The sequence below is a fragment of the Centruroides sculpturatus genome, unplaced genomic scaffold (assembly GCF_000671375.1).
Source record: "Centruroides sculpturatus isolate CEXI.00-Female unplaced genomic scaffold, Cexi_2.0 scaffold631, whole genome shotgun sequence".
NCBI lineage: Eukaryota > Metazoa > Arthropoda > Arachnida > Scorpiones > Buthidae > Centruroides > Centruroides sculpturatus.
This window is the reverse complement of record NW_019384946.1, coordinates 258975-279909: the sequence shown is the minus strand read 5'-3', so window position 1 is coordinate 279909 and position 20935 is coordinate 258975. Positions and strand designations below refer to the sequence as shown.

At 27.1% G+C, this 20935-nt stretch overlaps 1 protein-coding gene across 1 annotated transcript in view; it reads right to left on the bottom strand.

Moving 5' to 3' along the window:
• Positions 1–20935, bottom strand: part of LOC111632204 (huntingtin-like) — a 156198-nt gene that overhangs the window by 120439 nt on the left and 14824 nt on the right. The window contains exons 4-13 of the mRNA XM_023376581.1: positions 19865–19989; positions 16202–16343; positions 11072–11213; positions 10168–10346; positions 9905–10091; positions 9734–9823; positions 9014–9178; positions 8434–8576; positions 3650–3878; positions 2607–2712 (exon numbers count right to left, since the gene is read on the bottom strand). Of these exons, the coding sequence (XP_023232349.1) occupies positions 2607–2712; positions 3650–3878; positions 8434–8576; positions 9014–9178; positions 9734–9823; positions 9905–10091; positions 10168–10346; positions 11072–11213; positions 16202–16343; positions 19865–19989 (1508 nt within the window). The remainder of the gene's footprint in view (positions 1–2606; positions 2713–3649; positions 3879–8433; positions 8577–9013; positions 9179–9733; positions 9824–9904; positions 10092–10167; positions 10347–11071; positions 11214–16201; positions 16344–19864; positions 19990–20935) is intronic.

The window sequence follows — 20935 nt, the reverse complement described above, 5'->3', positions numbered from 1 at the left end:
ATTTATTAGATTTCGCTTTATCTATTCATTTTTCAAAATTACACAATTCATTTACCACATAAACTGAGTCAATGTGTGATGGACACCTAGGTCCTCCACCATCTTGTAAAGCTAACTTTAAATACATGCTAAAAATGTTATCTATTCAGTATCCTAACATAATAGATAGATAGAACATAAAGATATTCTTTCTTCTGGAATAGAATGCAGTTTAGAAAAATTTGGACAGCCTGAAAACCACCTGGCACGCACACACACACACACATCCCACCAGTAGTCCATAAATCATACTTTGAGAATCACTGATCTGTAATATTGATATTAATAATGTGTTAGGATAAATTTATTCAATATTTTTAGTGCAGTCATTACAAGCTTCAAAACATTTCTCCAATGCTTTCTCCAATTCAGAAATTTCAGGGATTGAATTGTAAAATTTTCTTTCATTCATCCTGTATGAGTTTTATTGACTCAGTATTTTTCTTTCTGAAGTTTTTTTTTTTCAGTTTTGGGTAAAGAAAATCATTAGGAACTAGATCAAGAAATATAGTTAAATTAGTTGAGGAAGAATAGCAATTCCATGTTTTACCAGATAAATAATGATTGTAATGACTATATGTGGCCTGATGTTGTCATAATCCAATTTTTCTATACTATTTTTCAGGTTGTTTCAAGTAAAATGCTTTGCATAACTGTCATAAATACATTAGCCCCTTGTAATATCTCACATATTGAGAAACAAACTAAATGATGGATAAATACACCAATTATACCATACCATGTGATATACAGTAGAGCGTCGTTTATCTGAATCAATTGGGGACTGGGGTTATTCAGATAACTTATTTTTTGGATAACAGATTATGTACAAACAAATATAACCTATCCTGTGTTGAAATTTTTCTCCGTTGCGTGTTGCTTCACGTTGAATTTTCATCGATGTTAAGCCTAACAAACTTTTTAAAATAATAATCGTGGCTATTGTATTGTTAAAAATTATTTCTTTATTTTGTACAAACAAAATATATATATTGAAAAATATAAAAACCAAAAAATATATACTTTAGAAGTTGATCTAGTATCAAAAACGTTCAATTCAGTACCCCACACAGTCCTCAGAAAAACACCACACAAAAGTGCCAGTGCTGCCAGCTAAAACACACACACCAACAAAAAAAATATTGGAGTAGCCCAAGATATAGCCAAAGATTGCAGCACCACAGCACTAGCGAAAATTTAAATTTGGCGACTGGAATTCTTTCGGATAACCAACTTTTGAATAAACGACGCTCTACTGTATCATCATTTCATTTATTAGATGATGATATATCAGATAGTGGGACATAACTGATATTTATCCATGTTTTGATCTCCATGTAGGCTTGCTTTAAGTGATTGTATTTAATACAATGATACTTTCAAGATAATATTTCTTTGATAGTAGAAATTTAATGGCAACTGATTTTTCTTAAAAATTATTGACTAAAGCTCTTTTATATTTGGAAGACAAAAAAGTGTTAATGAACAATATAAGAAGGGACTACCTATGTGTGTGTATATATATAATCTTCTCAACTTTTTCTATTTCACATTTTTATTTTTTTATTAATTTTATCTTCCTTCTTTATTTATGGCATATAAAATGTTGTTCGTTAGGTGTATTAATTTCATATTACTTTCATACATTCATAGTTTTCTTGACAGTTTTTAATATATTTTTTTCTATTCACTTGCTATTTCTTTAAACAAGATTTTCATGTGATTATATCTATTTTATGTATCCATGTTTGTGTAATTTTTGATTTTTAAATCTAAATATTAAATAAACTATTAATAACTGTCTGTTTCCTAATTATCTTTTTATGTTTTGAAGTGCTCTTTTTTGCAAAATACAACACTGTAATATGGTCACTAACAATTACTAGAATACTTCTTGAGTTATTTAATTTGACTTTAAAACTTTTTTCCATCACAATATAGTCTATTATATTCTTATATCTCCTAGCATTTTCCATAAATATCTTATCCTCTTGCATTCTATGAAAATTCTGTTAGCAATAACTAAATCATGATATTCTTAATCTGTATCACCTTACAGTTTTTCATAAACAATTACTTTCCAATCATCCATTAAATTATCATATCCTTTTAACACTCATGGCATTTCTTCTGTTTAAATAAACAGGATGTTTGTAAATGATTGAGTACATTTCGTTAATGAATTATAAATAAATCAAACAACTTAGGAAGAAGTACTAGATATCAAATCATACAGCAACTAAAACAGTTTTTTTTATCAAAAATTACTCCTCTTTATAAGACGAGTAATTTTTGACAAGTATTTTTGATTAATGAAATGCACTCAATCATTTACAGTCATCATATTCAATATTCTTGCAATATTGCTGGTATTAAATTACACGGCACTTGCAGTAATATTTTGTAATGTTTATATTACATCAAAAAATATAAAGAAAAATATATTTTACCATGTAGATATTATTTTGATACATAAATACATTTTTATATTTTACATGCATTTCATATATATTTAGTAAGTGAAAATATCTTGTCATACAGCAAAATATAAAAATGTTACAATAAACTAAGATATAAGTTGAAAAATTCCAAGAAGTAAAGCAGTGTGTCCTTTTAGATGAGGGTCAGAATGACTACTATATTTTAATATTTCCCATATTTTCTGGCAATCTGCTAAAATNAATTTACTGTAAAATTTTAATTGAACATGTCAAATTATCTCTGATAATTTTATTTTAATATTACACAAATGAAGTTAATGTGTTGGCCTACTAATATTTAAAAATTGATAGACATTATTATAAACCTACTACACTAACAATATTGCATCAAAATTGTTTTAGCTTATATAAATATAAAAAGTTAATTAAATTTCTATTTTAGAAAATTATAAAAATCATATTGAAGTAAAACATTCTTTGGAAAGATTCAAAAAGAACTATAACAAAGCATCTTTTTCTCAAATAAAAAAAAATAAAAATGTTTTCAAAATTTTTCAATTGACAAAGATGAAGATGATTATGAAGATACTAACAATAACAATAAATAATAATTGTATTAGTATATAGAAAAATGTTAAAAGAAACACAAAGAATTGGAGAGAATAATAAAAGCTCAAAAAATATTTTCTAAAACATCATACCTAAACATATATTAATATATACACCACTGAACTAAAAACTGTTTTAAGTTATGCAGTTCAATTATATTAAAAAAAAACAAAACATCTAATAAGTAGATACATAAAATGAATATAATCTTTTGTTTTACTTGAAAACTTTTTGCACCTAAAAAATATATTTTGGATTATTTTTCAATTCATTACATACATGCACGCGCACACCTTTATATATATAAAATGATAAACTACTTTAGACAGTTTTATGGAGTTTTAAGATAACTATTCATTAATAGTTTATACTGTTTTATAGTTTTTGAATTAATGTTGGTATTATAAGCTACAAAGTAAAATTATTATTATAGTAAAAACACATTTAGAAAATTCATAAAAGTAAATTATATTCTTATTACAAAAATTACAGAAATCAATTTTAAATAACTAACACAAATTCAATAATAAATAATAATAATAATAAAAACTTTTACTTACTCATACTAGGAATATCTTCAAAAGTATGAAGTGGAAGAAAAAATGATTCTGGATAGAGTGCTAAAATGCTACTCATACAACTTAGTGCTAATGCTTTAATACTGACTCTAACTTTCTGATCTGGAATTAATCCATCAGGTGATCCAGTTAATAAAAATGTGGAACATAATAATCTGCTGCAATATTTTAATGGAACTTCATTATCTGTAAAGTTTCCTATATTTTCTACCTAAATTTTCATAATATTAATATATTAAAAAAATATTTTTTTAAATATTTTTAATAATTATATTAACAGTATTAAAAATTCTATTTCTTTTTACACTATAATTACCATATTGGCCCAAATACAAGCTATCTTTCACTGTTAATTTTATTTTACATACAAAAAATTATCAATTTGCATTAAAAAAGTTTGGAATGACATTGAAACAATACTTCATCACTGTCATTTTCATCAGAATTTTAATTGTCATCATTCCTGTTTCCTATTTCATTGATACTGTGGTCTTTAGCCACTTTGAACACTAAATCATCCACTGTTCTGTTGAAGTTGTTGCTAACACATTAAATAAAGCCCCTTATACTTATGTCTTTGCCAACAATCTTTCATAATTCTACTACTGTTCTCACAAAAGTAGGTGAAATTTTTATTACTTTTTATTTAGGCAATTGATTATTAAAATTAGTCACATTCAATTAAATTTCTTTTCAAATATTCAAATAGAAATAATAGAAATTATTCAAATAGAAATAAAATATTTTTTCAAATTTACATTTAAATATCTAGAAAGTAATCAGCATAAATGATTTTTTATTGCTTTCATCACAATTTTTACAAATTGCATTTAAATTGTATCTTGTTGATCAGAAAATTGTACTCAAAGAATTTGTTTTATAGGAAGAAAAATAAGCATCAGATGCCTGTATGAGACAAATTGTAACTTATTACAGTAGAGCATCAATTATCCGAAACAATTCCGGACTGGGGTTGTTCGGATAATCGATTTTTTGAACAACCAATTATGTATGAAAAAATATATTAACCTATCCCCAGGATTTGAAATTCATTCAAATCCTGGCACATCCTTAAGTACCATGTCATGGTCACGACAGTGCTGCCAACTAAAACATGTACACCAATAAAAATAATATTGGAGTAGCCCAAGACATAGCCAAATATTGCAGCACCATGGCACTAGCAGAAATTTAAATTTGCCAACTGGAATGCTTTCAGTTAACTGACGTTTCAGTTGATCAATATTTGGATAATCAATGTTCTACTGTATTTCCTTTTTGACAATATCAATAAAAACAAAATTAATAAAAGTTATACAGCAAAATTGAGACATTGTTTTAGGCAGTAGGTAGTAGGCTGCCCAACATATACATCATACCAGAGGAAATAGGCTTACTTGCAAATTTCACAAGTATTCAAGAAACTATACTTATAGTTTTATGCCTAGCGAAAATGAAACCAAATTGCTAATTTTTTTAATGTCTAAAATACTTTTTATAAAGTCTGAAACATATAATCATATTGAATACATAATTTTATGATTACAATAGAAATTACAATTTAGAAGAAAATAAATTTTGCAGTAAATTTTCAGCAACCTCCAACCAAGTTTTGATGGTCACTCAATTATTAGACTCTCCTAGGAGTAAAATAAAAATTTTTCAAAGTAAAATTTCCATAGAATGACTGACTCTTTTGAAAACAATACAATAGCTGATTATTTACAATCATGCCAAAAAATTCCTACACATAGTTTACAAGCTATGAGCATGACAGGTCACAACTTGGCTGGTGTTTCGCATTGCTAAACAATTGATGTACTGAATCTTAGTATTAGTTTAACTCTGTACAATGTGTATCACACACAGTTATCAAAATTGAAGAAAACTTTAATAGGATTTGAATATAGGTAGAGAGCAATTTTTTGATGCTTTAAAATTGGGAATAACATTGACTAATATTTGAGCCAATATAACATTGTTATTTTAAAATGTATATCTTATATAAAAACATCAATTTTATTATTTGTTGATTAGATATAAGAATTTTCAAATATAAAGAAAATTTTAAATATAATGAGATTATTAATAATTATATTTTGTACAGCTATCTTTTGTTTTCATAAAATCAATGAAATTTTTAAATTATTAAATTATAATTGAAAATTTGTAATCAGCACTTAATTCTCTTCAAGCTCTTTTGATTTATCTGTAAGACAGCAAACACAGTAAGATTTTTATAGTTATCTTAATTATATACATTAATATTTTAATTGATTAATTCTGTTTGTATAGTATGTTTTTTAATTAATTAAGTGATCCAGTAATAAACAACCTTTAAAAACTTAATTAATTAATTAAAATTTGTTCAACTTATTTATGTTTTTGAGACCTCAGATATTGCATTCAAATTTCTCTTTGAACAAGGATTAAAAAACATATTCCTTAGAATGACCAGTTCATTTTTATACATAATTAAATGATTCGAAAATCTAATTTTAAAACATCTATCTGCATTTGCTGGATAAAAATCTATCTTTTTTAAATGGAAATTATAACAATTATTAAATATTTATACATTCCTTACTTAAATATTCTTTTAATACAATAGACTCACTTTATAATGTAACTTGTCAAAAATGAATGTTATATCAAATTTTCTAAATATTTTCTGATGACAGGAAAATGCTAATGATATCATACAATTTCTCTCTGAAGATTTAAAACTATCTTTTAAAATTATATTATTTGAAGTAATCCAAAAAAAATTAATAAAAAAAAAGCAGAGAAAAATATCATTATCTAAATTTGTTTTTAATAATTAAATGACAGTTAAATTAGAAAAAGATAAAAGCAAACAAACAAAGAACAGTTAAGCTGAATGTCCATACATATGATTTCAGCATGCAACTTAAATACTTTCTGCATGTGTGGTTAGAAAACTGAACAACTAAATTGTACAGTTAGGCACAAATTAGGTGCTCAAGCTAGACATATTGGTTCTGGATAGATGTTTGAGCTGAATATGGATGTTAATTAAGTGAATCAGACACAGCTAATTAGCAATAAATCAGTGGTTCGACATTTTCTACAAAATGGCTTGGTGGATAAATACATCACTCAGAAATTAATAGAAGAATTTGGAAAGTATAAAGATGAAAAATAATAAAAGTAATAATAAATAGACTTTTTTTTGTTTTTCTTTTTTTCTACAAAAATGGTTAAAAATTTTACATATCTAATTTTAAAAAGTTTATAAAAATTAGAATTGATTAATGAGTATTAACCTATAAATGTGTTCTAAGATAATCATGTCATTGTCATCCATCTTTGATTTACTTTCCTTTCCACCTGTTGTGAATCATATAGTGCAGCGATTCCCAACCCAGGGTACATGATAGGTTGTTTAGGAGTACAGAAAAAAGTTAATTATTATGGCAGAAAAAATAATATATTATGTATTACAAATTAATAGTATTAAAAAATTATTAGGTAAAAATTATTCCTTGCAACAATCACAAACTTTATTATACATTTCAAAATGCAAAAATAGAAATAAAAACTTATGCTGCCGATTGTACAACGCAACAGATCAATAAATGCTGCGCAGTTGGTCAATGGTAGTGAGGATACTATTATGTGTGATTAGTGATTATGCTACAGACTTTTGATGGTGGGGTGTGTTACCGTTATTATTATTATCTCTCAACAATATCCCCACGTGTTGTTTGAAAAAAGTACTCTTTTGTTTATAAAAAGTATTTTTTATTGTTAGCAAGAAAAGGACAGAGCCAGTTTCTGCAGATTTTCTCTACAAGCAGTAATTTTTTTCATTAGTTATTCAGTATTTTTATTAATTTTTTATTGACAAGACTGTCTTGTTTATAAAATCGTACTGCCTGCTGTGTTACCTACCATCTTAGAGGTATGAAGGAGTACATGTCAAAAGCTGCAATTTGGCACAAAGTATTAGGTGTCCAAATCATGCGCACATAAAAAATCCAGACTTGTAGGTACTCAAGGGACCGAGAACCAAGTCAAAAAAATTCAAAATGGTGACACTCTACAAACAGGCAGTGCGAGATTTGCACATGCGTTGCTCATTGGGAAGTTGGAAATGCCACTGGGATATGCTAATGAAAAAAGGTTGGGAACCGTTGATATAGTAGATCAACTGTGAGAATTGTGCAAAAGTTACATAACTATATGCTAGCTTGGTGCAGAAAAAATGTTCATGTGCAGCTTTACTAGAATCTATGGATACACTTGCTTTTTATTATTATAAGAATTATCATTGTGCCTTAGAAGAAACTGTAACCTTTTCATACTTGTGTATTGTAACTTTTACATTTAATTCATTATCAAAATTGTATTTAATTATACAGTATTTTTATTTCTAATAAAATGCATAATACATGTAATTTTAACATTAAAAGGTTTTAAAATGTTAATGCATTTTTTCATCTAAAAAGATGGTTTGTTTTTATTTCCACATTTGTAGATTGAATGTTCAAAAGGCTGCTATAACAAAATTCTGACCATATACAGACTTGTAATATTAATAATATTAATAAAAATAAATAGCATCAGCTATTGATCAGCTTATCTATTGGTCATTATTATTGTGATGAATCTACTGTATTAATAAAGTAAAAAAATCAAATTATTCTGTTCATTAAATAAAAAACAAAAAATAATCAAAAATTACTAATACCATTTTTAATATTTATGTTTACAAAAAAATGCCTTGATAAAACAGAACTAACTTTAAAATCTTCCTTTGTTCCAGGAGATGAAGATAGTGAGGTAAATTCCCATTGACCATTTTTTTCAAAATCTTCATCTAATAATTTCTCATCACTTAAACCTTTTCTCAGTTTAAACGTGCTTTTGACACTAATGCTCTGTTCTGAAAAACAAAAAGAGTTATATTATTATAATTTCAGCAGTTAAATTTTAAAAAGGTATATTAATATTCTGTAAATGACTTACTTCTAAATAAAATAACTAAATTTCTATAGTACATATGTTATCTTTATTTACAACCAGTAAAATAAAATGGGTAAAAATTTTACATATCTAAATTAACTAATTTTAAAAACTTTATAAAAATTATAATTCAAATAATGAGTATTAACCAATAAAACAAAGAAATATATTTTTCTTGCTGTAATTAAAAAATTTAATCATTTTCAATACTTTAAGCTTAAATGAGGAATCCTTATTTTATTTATTTGTTGATTATCAAACTATAATTCTTTATTTACTATTATTTAGAAACTTGCTATTTAAATAGAAAGATATAATACTAATAATATACACACAAGTGAGCATTTTATATCTTACTATGTAAAGTTACTGGTGAAGATCCTTCACTGTAACTTCCAACAGTTACATTAGAATATTCTGATCCATCTTCTGCTTCATCTTCAGGTGAAAGGCAACTTTCTTCATTTATGTAATTTTGTGAAGGATTATCAGCAAATACTTGATCCTCTAAATTGCATGTTCCTAAGCATTAAAAAATAAATAATTTTAATCATATTGATTAATATCACGACCATCAATAGCTTGTAGGGAACCTGGGGGTAGAGTGGACCCTTTTTGTATTTGAAAAATGTAATACATAGAATGTTTCTTTATTAATAAAAATCAGTCTTAAAGATTTTATTTTCTATTCATAAAAATAACATTAATTTGATAGGGGTAAGAATCACTAAGGGCTTCCTTTTCTCTAGGCCCAGGAAAAAATTTTCAACTATTTCCCTTCCTTTCAATCACACTGATTAATACATTTACAGTTAATTGAAATTAAACTTACTATTAATATATATATATATATTCTAATACAGTTAATATTTCTTACATTTAAAATTTCTAAAAAGAAATCTTTGTTAATATCATCATATATATGATTAAATTAATTTATATTTTCTCAGTTTTAATAGTTTCAATCTCTTACAGTATAGTGTGTATTTCATTTTTATACATTAATTTTGTTATTGAAAATATAGGAATGTTAAGTCATCTTAATTCATATATTACAGATTTAAATTTTAATACTACCTTTTTCTATTTGTAAATTTGTTAATTCAGTTTCATCTTCTAATGCAGCTTCATCCTCAACTGTACTTTCTGGAATCATACCTCCTTGACCTTTATATTAATAAAATTTTATATATATACATTAAGCATTTTACAAATAAAATATTTTACCTGATAAGTTTGAATACTTACTTGCACACCGTGATTTTAAGTCAGGATCAATGGTATAAATTTGCGACTTTGATATTCCTACAGGGTCTAGCAATAAAGGAATTAATTGTTTTGGTGGTGAATGTAAAAGTTGATGGAGTGCTTCTAATGTTGCTGTAATCACATTGTGATCATTATGATGTGTATAAAATAATAATAATTCATAAACCTAATTAATAAAAACATAATATTCATAAGTGTGAGATAAAATAGATTCAAAAATTTTTATTTAATAATGTACAAACTTGAAGAAGCTGATCAACACTTATTCCAATATTTTCCTCTTTTTGTCTCACACCAATACTTCCTTTCAAGACAATTTGTCTTTCTTGATCACTTAAATGAGGTATTAGATGACGTAGGCACAGAAGTACACCAAGAATAATATGTACAGGTTTCTCTTCTTGAACAGGAATTACATATTCTATTTCAAAAATGAAAACATATACATTAAGTAAGCAAAATCAATAATTAGTTTAAAGAACATTAATACAAACTTTGTAAATTTCATCTAATAAAACTTTGAATTAAACAGATTGATAGATTACAGTGAATGGAGTTAGTGTAACTTTTATATATGAATTTTTTTAGATCATATAATCTTTCATTATCCAAATATTATCATATTCACTATTCTATCATATTAACATAAAGTATTTTTCCAACCCGTTAACTTTATTTTTTTAAACTTTGATTTCATAAATCTAGTCAGTCATTAACTGATATTTTTTTTGTTTAAACAAATAAATCTGTCAATTTCTGTAACCTTCAGTAAACTTTTTAAATATGGAAATTTATACTCCAAGTATATTCTGTTTCTATAAAAAAAATGATCAAAGTTGTTTTGATTATAAAAGTAGGAAAGTTCTTTAAAGAACTGTTTTAATTTTAGCATTACAATTTTGAGAATGTTGATGATAAAATTTAATACTTATTATTACTATTAATATTACATAATTCCATTTCATTTTTTATATATGAATTTAAATGTTTCAATTCATTTCTTTATTAACTAATGTTTTATTTATCACTTCATTGTCATTTTGAATTGTTCCATTAAAATTTTATTTTAATTTACTTCATTAAGTAAATAAACTTAAAATCTTACTTATTATAAAAAATAAATTGCAATCATATAAAAGTATTTACCTAGTAATGAAGACAATAACCATACAAAAAATGTAGTTGGTTTACGTGAATGTTGGCATATATGAATTAAAATGGATGCTGCTGTTCTTCTTATTGCAGCAGATTCAGAAACCAAATTGGGAAGAAAAGCTTTTAACAATAGCTGTTATAATAAATAATTAAAAATTAATTATTGCTTAAACATAATTTACTTAAAAATCATAATTATCATTACAATCATCATGAAAGCATTTAGTAATATTAAAATAAACATTTACAAATTAAATAAAGCTCAGAAAAACAATGACATAATAAAATGTAAAAAACTAATCCAATACAAACTAAGTAATTTATTTTATAGTTTTCAAATATTTATATATATCAAGTTATACATACATACAGAGAAAAAGCACAAAAATAACACTAGAACTATTTTAAACCAAACAAACTTTCTTTATAATTAATATAAGTAATTAAAATAGATTTATTATTTGTATATTCATTGTTGTTGTAATTGATTTATTCCATTACAAGGGATGATCATTTGATTCATGGAATAATGCTAGATTTGTCCCTATTGTCATCATCTAAATCTTCAGATTTGCCATGCTCGAAACGATTTCCTTTGATCTATACATACATCTGTCATGTATCATATGTTTTCTGGAATCCATTTTTAGATAGATGTTGAAAAATTGAAGTTGTGGTTATGTATATCTTCTGATCAGATACAAAGCATTTATATTTTAAAACTTTCCACAAGAACAAAAACAAAGAAATCAATTGAGCTATACAAGTGATTTCTTTGGACTTCAAAAACAAGTTGGTTAAAATCATTAATAATTACAGAGAATAAAGTTAACAATTAATTAGAATATTCAAATTCCTTGAGAAGTCAGATCACAGAATAAGTTGATCTCTATATTACTGTAACATGATTAGAATTTCTGATAGCAGAGAGAGACACTAGGTCTTCATTCTTGAACTGTTCACAACAGCGACCAATTCAAGAATGATGATCTAAGGTCTCTCTCTCTCTCTCTCTCTATTCAAACTCATAAGAATTACATACAAGAAGTATTCAAATATCTGGCTCTCAATCATGCATTCAAATACTTCCATCTTTTGTTTGAATCACATTGGATTAGTTTAAATTAAACCTAGTAATGAGCTATTTCTTACATATTGTATGTAATAAAAGTAATTTTATTATAAAAATAAACATAACTGTATGACATTTATATAATATAGTTTAAAAGTATAGTATACTTTGGTTTACACAGGTTTGATTGTATATTAATTGAGGATGAGAAAGCCAAATGTAAATAAAGTGGGTATAATGCGGGTAATACATTCAGTGTTATAGGAAATCAGATTATCGAGACATGCATTATCAGACAATTTTGTGCAAGTTTAAACCTAGGCCTAGAAATTGAAGAAGAAAGCATATACCTCTGAAAGACAAAATCAGAATTTTGTATGAGTACTAGTTGCAATTTTTCATCATGATATACAAATTTGCATTACAGGGGAGTGCATTATACCAGAGTTCACTGTATAACCACACAGTTCATTTTCATTGAATTTTTCAGATCTTATCTTGCTCACTAATAAATAGCTGATAATCAAAAATCTAATGGCAAAGTCAAATTATTATCATATATATATATATATATATATATATATATAGAATAATGTTTATTTAGTCACACATTCTTCTTAAAAAGAATAATGATAATTTCCTATTATGAGTATTATAGAAATTGTCTTAATTTTATAAAGCATCAAAGAGGGATTTTTTTTTCTTATTTCACTAGAAAACTTTATAAAAATAAATATAAACAGAGAAAGAAGAAAAATATAAAAAGTATTATGAGACTCGGCAGTGTTTATTAACCTACAGTCTGACCTAAATCGTTAACAATACTATTTTATCGAGTAAGTATCAAATTTCACACCTGGGAGTTAGTCACTCAGCAAGTTCTCAGTCGCAAAAAGACACTTTCACATAACCTTCCAACCTATTATTGCAAAGTTGTCAAATGAATATAGCTACAAACAGATTTTCCTCAGTCGCAGCCATTCCTCTAACAGAAGTCATCATCTCCGTGCCTCCTATTTGGATTAACTTCAACCAGACTTATTATGTACCTCCTATTTGGATTAACTTCATCGCCTACCGTACTTTTTAAGTGCCTAATATAACGTCGGACTAACAATAACTTAGACTAACGTCATTGCCAGAACCAGAACCAGAACTTGGATTATTAACCTCAAGACCCTTATTATCAACTATTCAAGAATCAACCAACTCCAGGTATTTATTGCCATGCAAACTATTGTAAGCTCTCTCTCGAGAACGGTCATTTAAACCTTACAATCAAACTATTGACATATTGTAAGATATGTATTTCCTAGCGTTACCTATTAAATGGTTGTTATGTTAATCTAGTCTCTGAAAGAATCACTTCCGGTGTGCTGTTTCTCACTCCCTCCATCCAGAATCTGATCACTCCATTATGCGACCACTCGCGTGACCTAGTTAGGTTTCTGTGTCAACTGAGACGCGGTGGTGTCATCCTGACAAGGCATCGAGGAGATGCCGACCCTCTAGTCACAGTATAATAATATGTTTGGACAATAAAATGATGAAAATGCTTGAACAAGGGAATAGAAATCAATATGAATGTTTTTCTACAAGTGGTTCAAATCTCATGTAGTTTATTGTGAATCTATTCATACTAGTTTTGCTAAACATTCATTAGCCATTTTTTAATGATTGATTTTAAAATTATTATATTCAAGTAGTATTAAATGCACAGGAGAAATCAGGCCTGATTTGAAAGCTATGTCAACTGATTCATTCCCTATAATACTAAATGTATTATGGGATCCAACAAAATTTTATAAAGAAATTCATTGTTACAGAAAAATGACAAATAAATTTATAAATTTTTGCTAGAACAAACTGCTAATTGGATTTATATAAGAATAAAGTCTGAGTGAGAACATTTTTATGAATCAAGTGAAATTATACAATGACAATGAATTTTTTCATAAAGGATTGTGAAGCTAAATAAATAGTATGGATCTCACATAGAACAATAAAGCATAGAGTAATAAAAATGAAAGCTGATGTTGATATCTGATCTGCTACAATTTCACTAAAGATCATGGCAAATCTAATATAATTCTTATATTTTCATCTATCTTACAGATAAAAATGTAGTCAATGTATTTCTACACTAACAGTTGATTAGTCAACTGTTTGTAGAAATGCAGTCTAGATACTAACATTAAAACATTGATCATTTATAAAATGAAATCTTACAAAATATTAACTTAATTTCATAACCGTAATTATTAATTTATTAATAAGATAATTTCCATATATACAGACAATCAAATTGATTTGAACACTAGAATTGAAACATATTGGAATATAAATATTTATTACATTAATTTCATTTTTTGTTAAACTGAAAATTTTTATAATTAAAGAGTATTTTTTAAAATTCTGGCACTTTAATTTGCATTTCTCTACTTATAAGCACACTATCCTATGTCAAGACTGAGACATCCCATTCAGAAATAACTGACAATTTTCATTGGCAAACATACAATAAATGCAATTCAGATTTTTAATTTAAATAAATTCGCTTATTATTATTATTAAAATTGTAGCAACAGTTCTCTTAAACTCCATATTGAATCCTCCCAATTTCCAATCTAACTCTATCAAACTTATCAATAAAATATAGACATTTGAGAAACAATTTAAAATCTTTTAGTTTGAATAAAATACACTTAGTCTAATTTAAAAGTATAGCCTAATTATGGTTTTACTACTCAAAAAATAACCTCACTTACATCTCCATAAGCAATTTATGAATTTTTTGTTGAAGATCTTAAACTGTATCACAAAAAAAAAATTATAATTTCTGTGATAATTTTTCAATTAATAGACTTTTCTATAAAAGAATGAAAGAGAAAAAAGTGCATCAGAGACTTTATACAGTACGATACATTAAGGAATATTATATATTTTTTTCTTTTTTATTAAAAAGAAAAAAATATATAATATTTTAAATACAGGGTGTCGCAATGAAAACGAAACGGCAGAGATATCACGTTCGTCCAAGCAAATCGCTCGGACAGGTCGATTTTATTCTCAAGGGGGACATATTCTGCAATGAAGTTTTTGCGATTCTGAATACAACAGACAACAAAATTTTTAAAAACTTATTCATTTTTTATTAACTAAACAAACATTTATTTCAAATAAAGTAAGAAACATAAGAAAAAGTTATCAAGTATTCAATAAATGTTCGAATTGAGCACCACTAACCTCCATACAATAATACAAATTTTAAGATGAGCGTTGAGTCTTCAGATGTTGTCCGAGTAGCGTTCCTATGGCGACCAACATCGTCTGTCGAACGACTAAAAGCGCGGGAAAACGAGTGTGCCAGACGATTTTTATCCCGACAAAACAAATAATAATCTTAAATTCGAATTGAATCACTATGTGGTCAAGCTTAATGTGAACACTACAAAATACTGTATTATAACATTTGGAAACAGATAACACATTATCAACCTTAATTTTATGATCAACTTATTTTTCCTTGCATATGCGGTCTAGCTTAAAAGGTTTTTTTATGTTTTTTAATAGTTTGTGTTACTTTATTTGAAATAAATGTTTGTTTAGTTAATAAAAAATGAATAAGTTTTTAAAAATTTTGTTGTCTGTTGTATTCAGAATCGCAAAAACTTCATTGCAGAAAATGTCCCCCTTGAGAATAAAATCGACCTGTCCGAGCGATTTGCTTGGACGAACGCGATATCTCTGCCGTTTCGTTTTTGTTGGGACACCCTGTATATAATATTAAAAAGAAAAAATATATAATATTTGGAATAAAAATGAACTTTAAAGAACTATCATTTTGGGCTTGTTTCATTTTCCTTCATGGACAAATTCTCTTTGATTAATATCATAAGTAATAGGAACAGCCTAATCACTGTTCTTATTGCAAAATTTAATTATTTTTCTACATTTTAAATTGCTTTAATTTGATTGAATCAAATTAATTTTAAAATTATTAGTAATACATCTTAAAATTTGGTTTCATAATTATTATATTTCAATACCTTAATCTCTAAATCATTTGTAAACTTCCCTAAAACTGGCATAATCTTTCCTATTGCCACAGCTAAGGTCTCTTGCACAGCTTCTTCCTCTATACGTTGGGAGATCTTTATTAAACATGGAAGTAAATTCATCGTATACGGCCTACAAAATATTAAAAAATTATAACAAGTTTGAATACTTAAAATAAGGAAATATGTTATTTGAGTATGTTTAGAATAGATAACTTATATAAGTACAAAAGACCTGAAAAAATTCTATTTTAAATTTTTAATATGAAACAAAATTTCAAAATTCCACTTATCAAAACTCAATAAATAACAATAATTTTTTCAAAAGATGTTCAAAAAGATTACTACAGTTGAAGTTAAACATTTTAGTCACTTGTTCTTATTTTCAAGTTAAATATTTTCTTTATTCTGTACAGTTCTAATAAATTATATAATGTAACTATTACATAATTTTGATTAACATTTGTCAAAAATTTTAACATGGTTTTGATTTTTTTTTTTCAAAAAAAATTTTAATCAATCTTAATTTTAAAATTTGAAATATTTTGCCTATTAGTAACTTAATAACTATTAGCATTGATTATGTATCTAATATTTTCTAACATATTTGAAAATATTCAATTAGTTTTTTCAGGAAAAACTGATTAAATATCTATAGCAGTAATGAGAGATCAACAGCAAATAATAACTTTTGTACTTTTATAAAATGTGGAACACAAAAACCAAATTTCAAAACCTTTTGTTTACATTGTACTCAAATTTTAAATAAAAATTTTAATTTAAAATTTCAAACAACTTGAAACTTGCATATTAACTATTTAAAATAAGTTAATATTATGTTGAGAATTAACTTCAACTTTGCTGTTTCTAAATAAAAGAAAAATAGTATTCTTTTAAATCAGCAAGAAATTGAAAAATGAATACTAAGTAATGCACTGAATTGTTATATGGTTGTTCTCCTGTTCTCCATAAAATTGTTTGAAATTAATTTAAATTTTTAATACAGTGGAACCTCTGTATTCGTAGTATTCGATATTCATCACATTTTGACGACTTTTTACTTTTCCATATTCGTCAGTATTTTCTGTATTCATTATCATTCCCAACACTGGAAGTGTTGGGAATGATGAATTGCACACCTGTGCCGATCAGCTAGCCATGTTAGCTAGCTGTAGTTAATCAGTCTGCTTTGCGCGGTCATTGTGAGTGTTGTTGAGTTATTGAAAAATAATCAATGCAAGAAACCAAGTTCCAATCACTCCAAAGTGGCACCTAAATGTTGCTATCAACCAAAATATAAACACATTCAATGATAATGTAATTGCCTGCGTCAGAAAAGTTTTAAAAAGCAGACGAAAACACACAACACTGGAAAGTTCTTTATTAAATCGAGTGCTACTGAATCATCAGCAAACAGACCCCATGATCACAATTGCCTAATGTTTTAATTGATATGTCTTCTAAATAATAATACTATATTAATAATACTGTTCTTCCCTTCTACCACTATACTGTATTTATTTAGTACAATAAAGATAAAGTTTTACAAACAACATAATTTTTATTCTTGTACCTTTTTTCAGGATGAGAATGGATTAATTGAATATCAGTTATTTATTATGAGAAAAATTGTTTCTAAATTCATCATAGTCCATATTTGTTATGTCCTTAGAACAGATTAATGATGAATATAGAGGTTCCACTGTATATGTACTTTTGATTTGTAATCAGACAAAAATATAAAGTATTCAGAATTCAGGAAAGTCCAACTGTCTATAATTTGTTCTAGAACACTATGTAAAAATGGTGATTGTCAGAAATATATTTTTAGAGCAACTTTGTGATAAAGTATTCATTTATTTTTGTAAGTAATGTTAAAATGACAAAAGAAATTTTAATAAAATTTATTATGAAAGTAAATAATAAGAAGATATCAAAATATTTTTAAAACAAGTAAAATGGCAAAACCATATTTGGGACAAGACTATGTCTCAGAGACGGAATCACTTTGATGCTCAAGGCAGGTCTCATTCTCATTCTCCTATCTTCTTTGATATCGCTGCTTTTGGGCGCAATCGTTCAAACTTCGCTGGCCACGACCACGAGATCGTCCACGATGCATTTTCAATGAAATTAGCCTATCTGATTTCAAAATTTCTCTCCATTGCATGTCGGCCTGGGTTGAATTTTTGTTGATGCATAACGAAAAGTTCCCATTTTTTAAAAAAATAATCGTGGCTATTGTATCATCCGAAATTATTTTTTATTTTGCACAAACAATATACAGTTTAACCTGATTATAATGTTATCAAATGTAATGACAATACTAATACAACGTCAAATTTTTATTGGTCCTACGATTTTACTATACTAGATAATGTTAAAAAAAACCCACTTGTAACGACATAAAACCATTTTAACATCATATTTGAAGCACTCCCAAATTTACAAAATTAGATACAAATTTTATTTAACATAGAAGAAACTACATGTTCAGTCCTAAGGTCAGAGTTCACTTTTTAGAATGACTGTGGGTGGTACTCTCCCTTGTCTGACTTCGGTGGGGTGAGGTGGCTGTTTTGCCTGTTTGTAGAAGAGGGTCGCCATTTTGTATTTATTTTTGACTCAATTCTCAGTCCCCTGACTACCTACGAGTCTGGATTTTTTTATGCGCAAATGATTTGGGCACCTAATACTCTGTGCCAAATATCAACTCTCGACATGTACTCCTTCATACCTCTATGCCAGTAAGAACATCGGGCAGTATGATTTTATAAACAAGACATAGTCTTGTCAATTAATTATTCATAAAAATAAAATACAGTGGAACCTCGGTATACGATCTTAATCCGTTCCTGATGTTTGGACTTATACCAAATAGGACGTATATCGAACCAACCTTTCCTATAAGAAGTAATGTAAAAATGATTAATCCATTCTCATGTAAAAAAAAAAATGGCTGGCTTTAAACACCTCGCTTTCCTGGCTAGTTCCTGCTTGATTTTTCATGAGATCAGCATGTATCTTTTTAGTTTTCTCGCAAATAATTGCTTCTGATACGCTGTCTCCAGCACATTGTTTTTCAGTTATCCAAAGCAAAAGCAATTTCTCAACATGATCTAATGTCTTCGATCTCTGTTTAGAAATTGATTTAACCCCTTTCGCAACGTTAGCAGATTTAATAATGTCTTTATTTTTCATGATTGTCGATATCGTTGTTCTCGGAATATGATATGCAACAGTTAAAATCTTGAACATGCTTGCCACCTTCATATTTCTCAACAATCTCTTATCAATTCCATTGTGATTCTAGTCATTCTTTTAGATTTCTGTTGCTTTTCATTTGCCTTTTTGCAATTCATGATTAATAAAAAATAATAAAATGTTACTTACAAATTAAAATCAGAAGAAATTTAACAAAGTTATAAACCATGGCACTGTAAACGTCTAGTCTGGTCTAGTACACCGATAGTGCTACTTGTTCATAGATGGCACGTATAACTGAATTACGTCGTATACCGAGCAAAATTTGTTTCATCCAAACAGGACGTATTCCAAATTGGATGTATACCAAGGTACCACTGTATTAGAATTTCAAACTAATTTTTATATAAAGATAAATTTTAAACATCCTTTTTTCATTCTGCATTTTACCTGCATTTTTGTGGACGAATGAGATGGCACAAATCAGCAAATCTACTGAGTGCAGCCCTAAGACTTCGGGAAGGACCATCTTTTTTGATTTCTTTGTAAAGTTCTACTTGCAATCTTCCTAGATGCTAGCTGTAGTTAATCAGTCTGCTTTGCGCGGTCATTGTGAGTGTTGTTGAGTTATTGAAAAATAATCAATGCAAGAAACCAAGTTCCAATCACTCCAAAGTGGCACCTAAATGTTGCTATCAACCAAAATATAAACACATTCAATGATAATGTAATTGCCTGCGTCAGAAAAGTTTTAAAAAGCAGACGAAAACACACAACACTGGAAAGTTCTTTATTAAATCGAGTGCTACTGAATCATCAGCAAACAGACCCCATGATCACAATTGCCTAATGTTTTAATTGATATGTCTTCTAAATAATAATACTATATTAATAATACTGTTCTTCCCTTCTACCACTATACTGTATTTATTTAGTACAATAAAGATAAAGTTTTACAAACAACATAATTTTTATTCTTGTACCTTTTTTCAGGATGAGAATGGATTAATTGAATATCAGTTATTTATTATGAGAAAAATTGTTTCTAAATTCATCATAGTCCATATTTGTTATGTCCTTAGAACAGATTAATGATGAATATAGAGGTTCCACTGTATATGTACTTTTGATTTGTAATCAGACAAAAATATAAAGTATTCAGAATTCAGGAAAGTCCAACTGTCTATAATTTGTTCTAGAACACTATGTAAAAATGGTGATTGTCAGAAATATATTTTTAGAGCAACTTTGTGATAAAGTATTCATTTATTTTTGTAAGTAATGTTAAAATGACAAAAGAAATTTTAATAAAATTTATTATGAAAGTAAATAATAAGAAGATATCAAAATATTTTTAAAACAAGTAAAATGGCAAAACCATATTTGGGACAAGACTATGTCTCAGAGACGGAATCACTTTGATGCTCAAGGCAGGTTTCATTCTCATTCTCCTATCTTCTTTGATATCGCTGCTTTTGGGCGCAATCATTCAAACTTCGCTGATGTTCGAATTGAGCACCA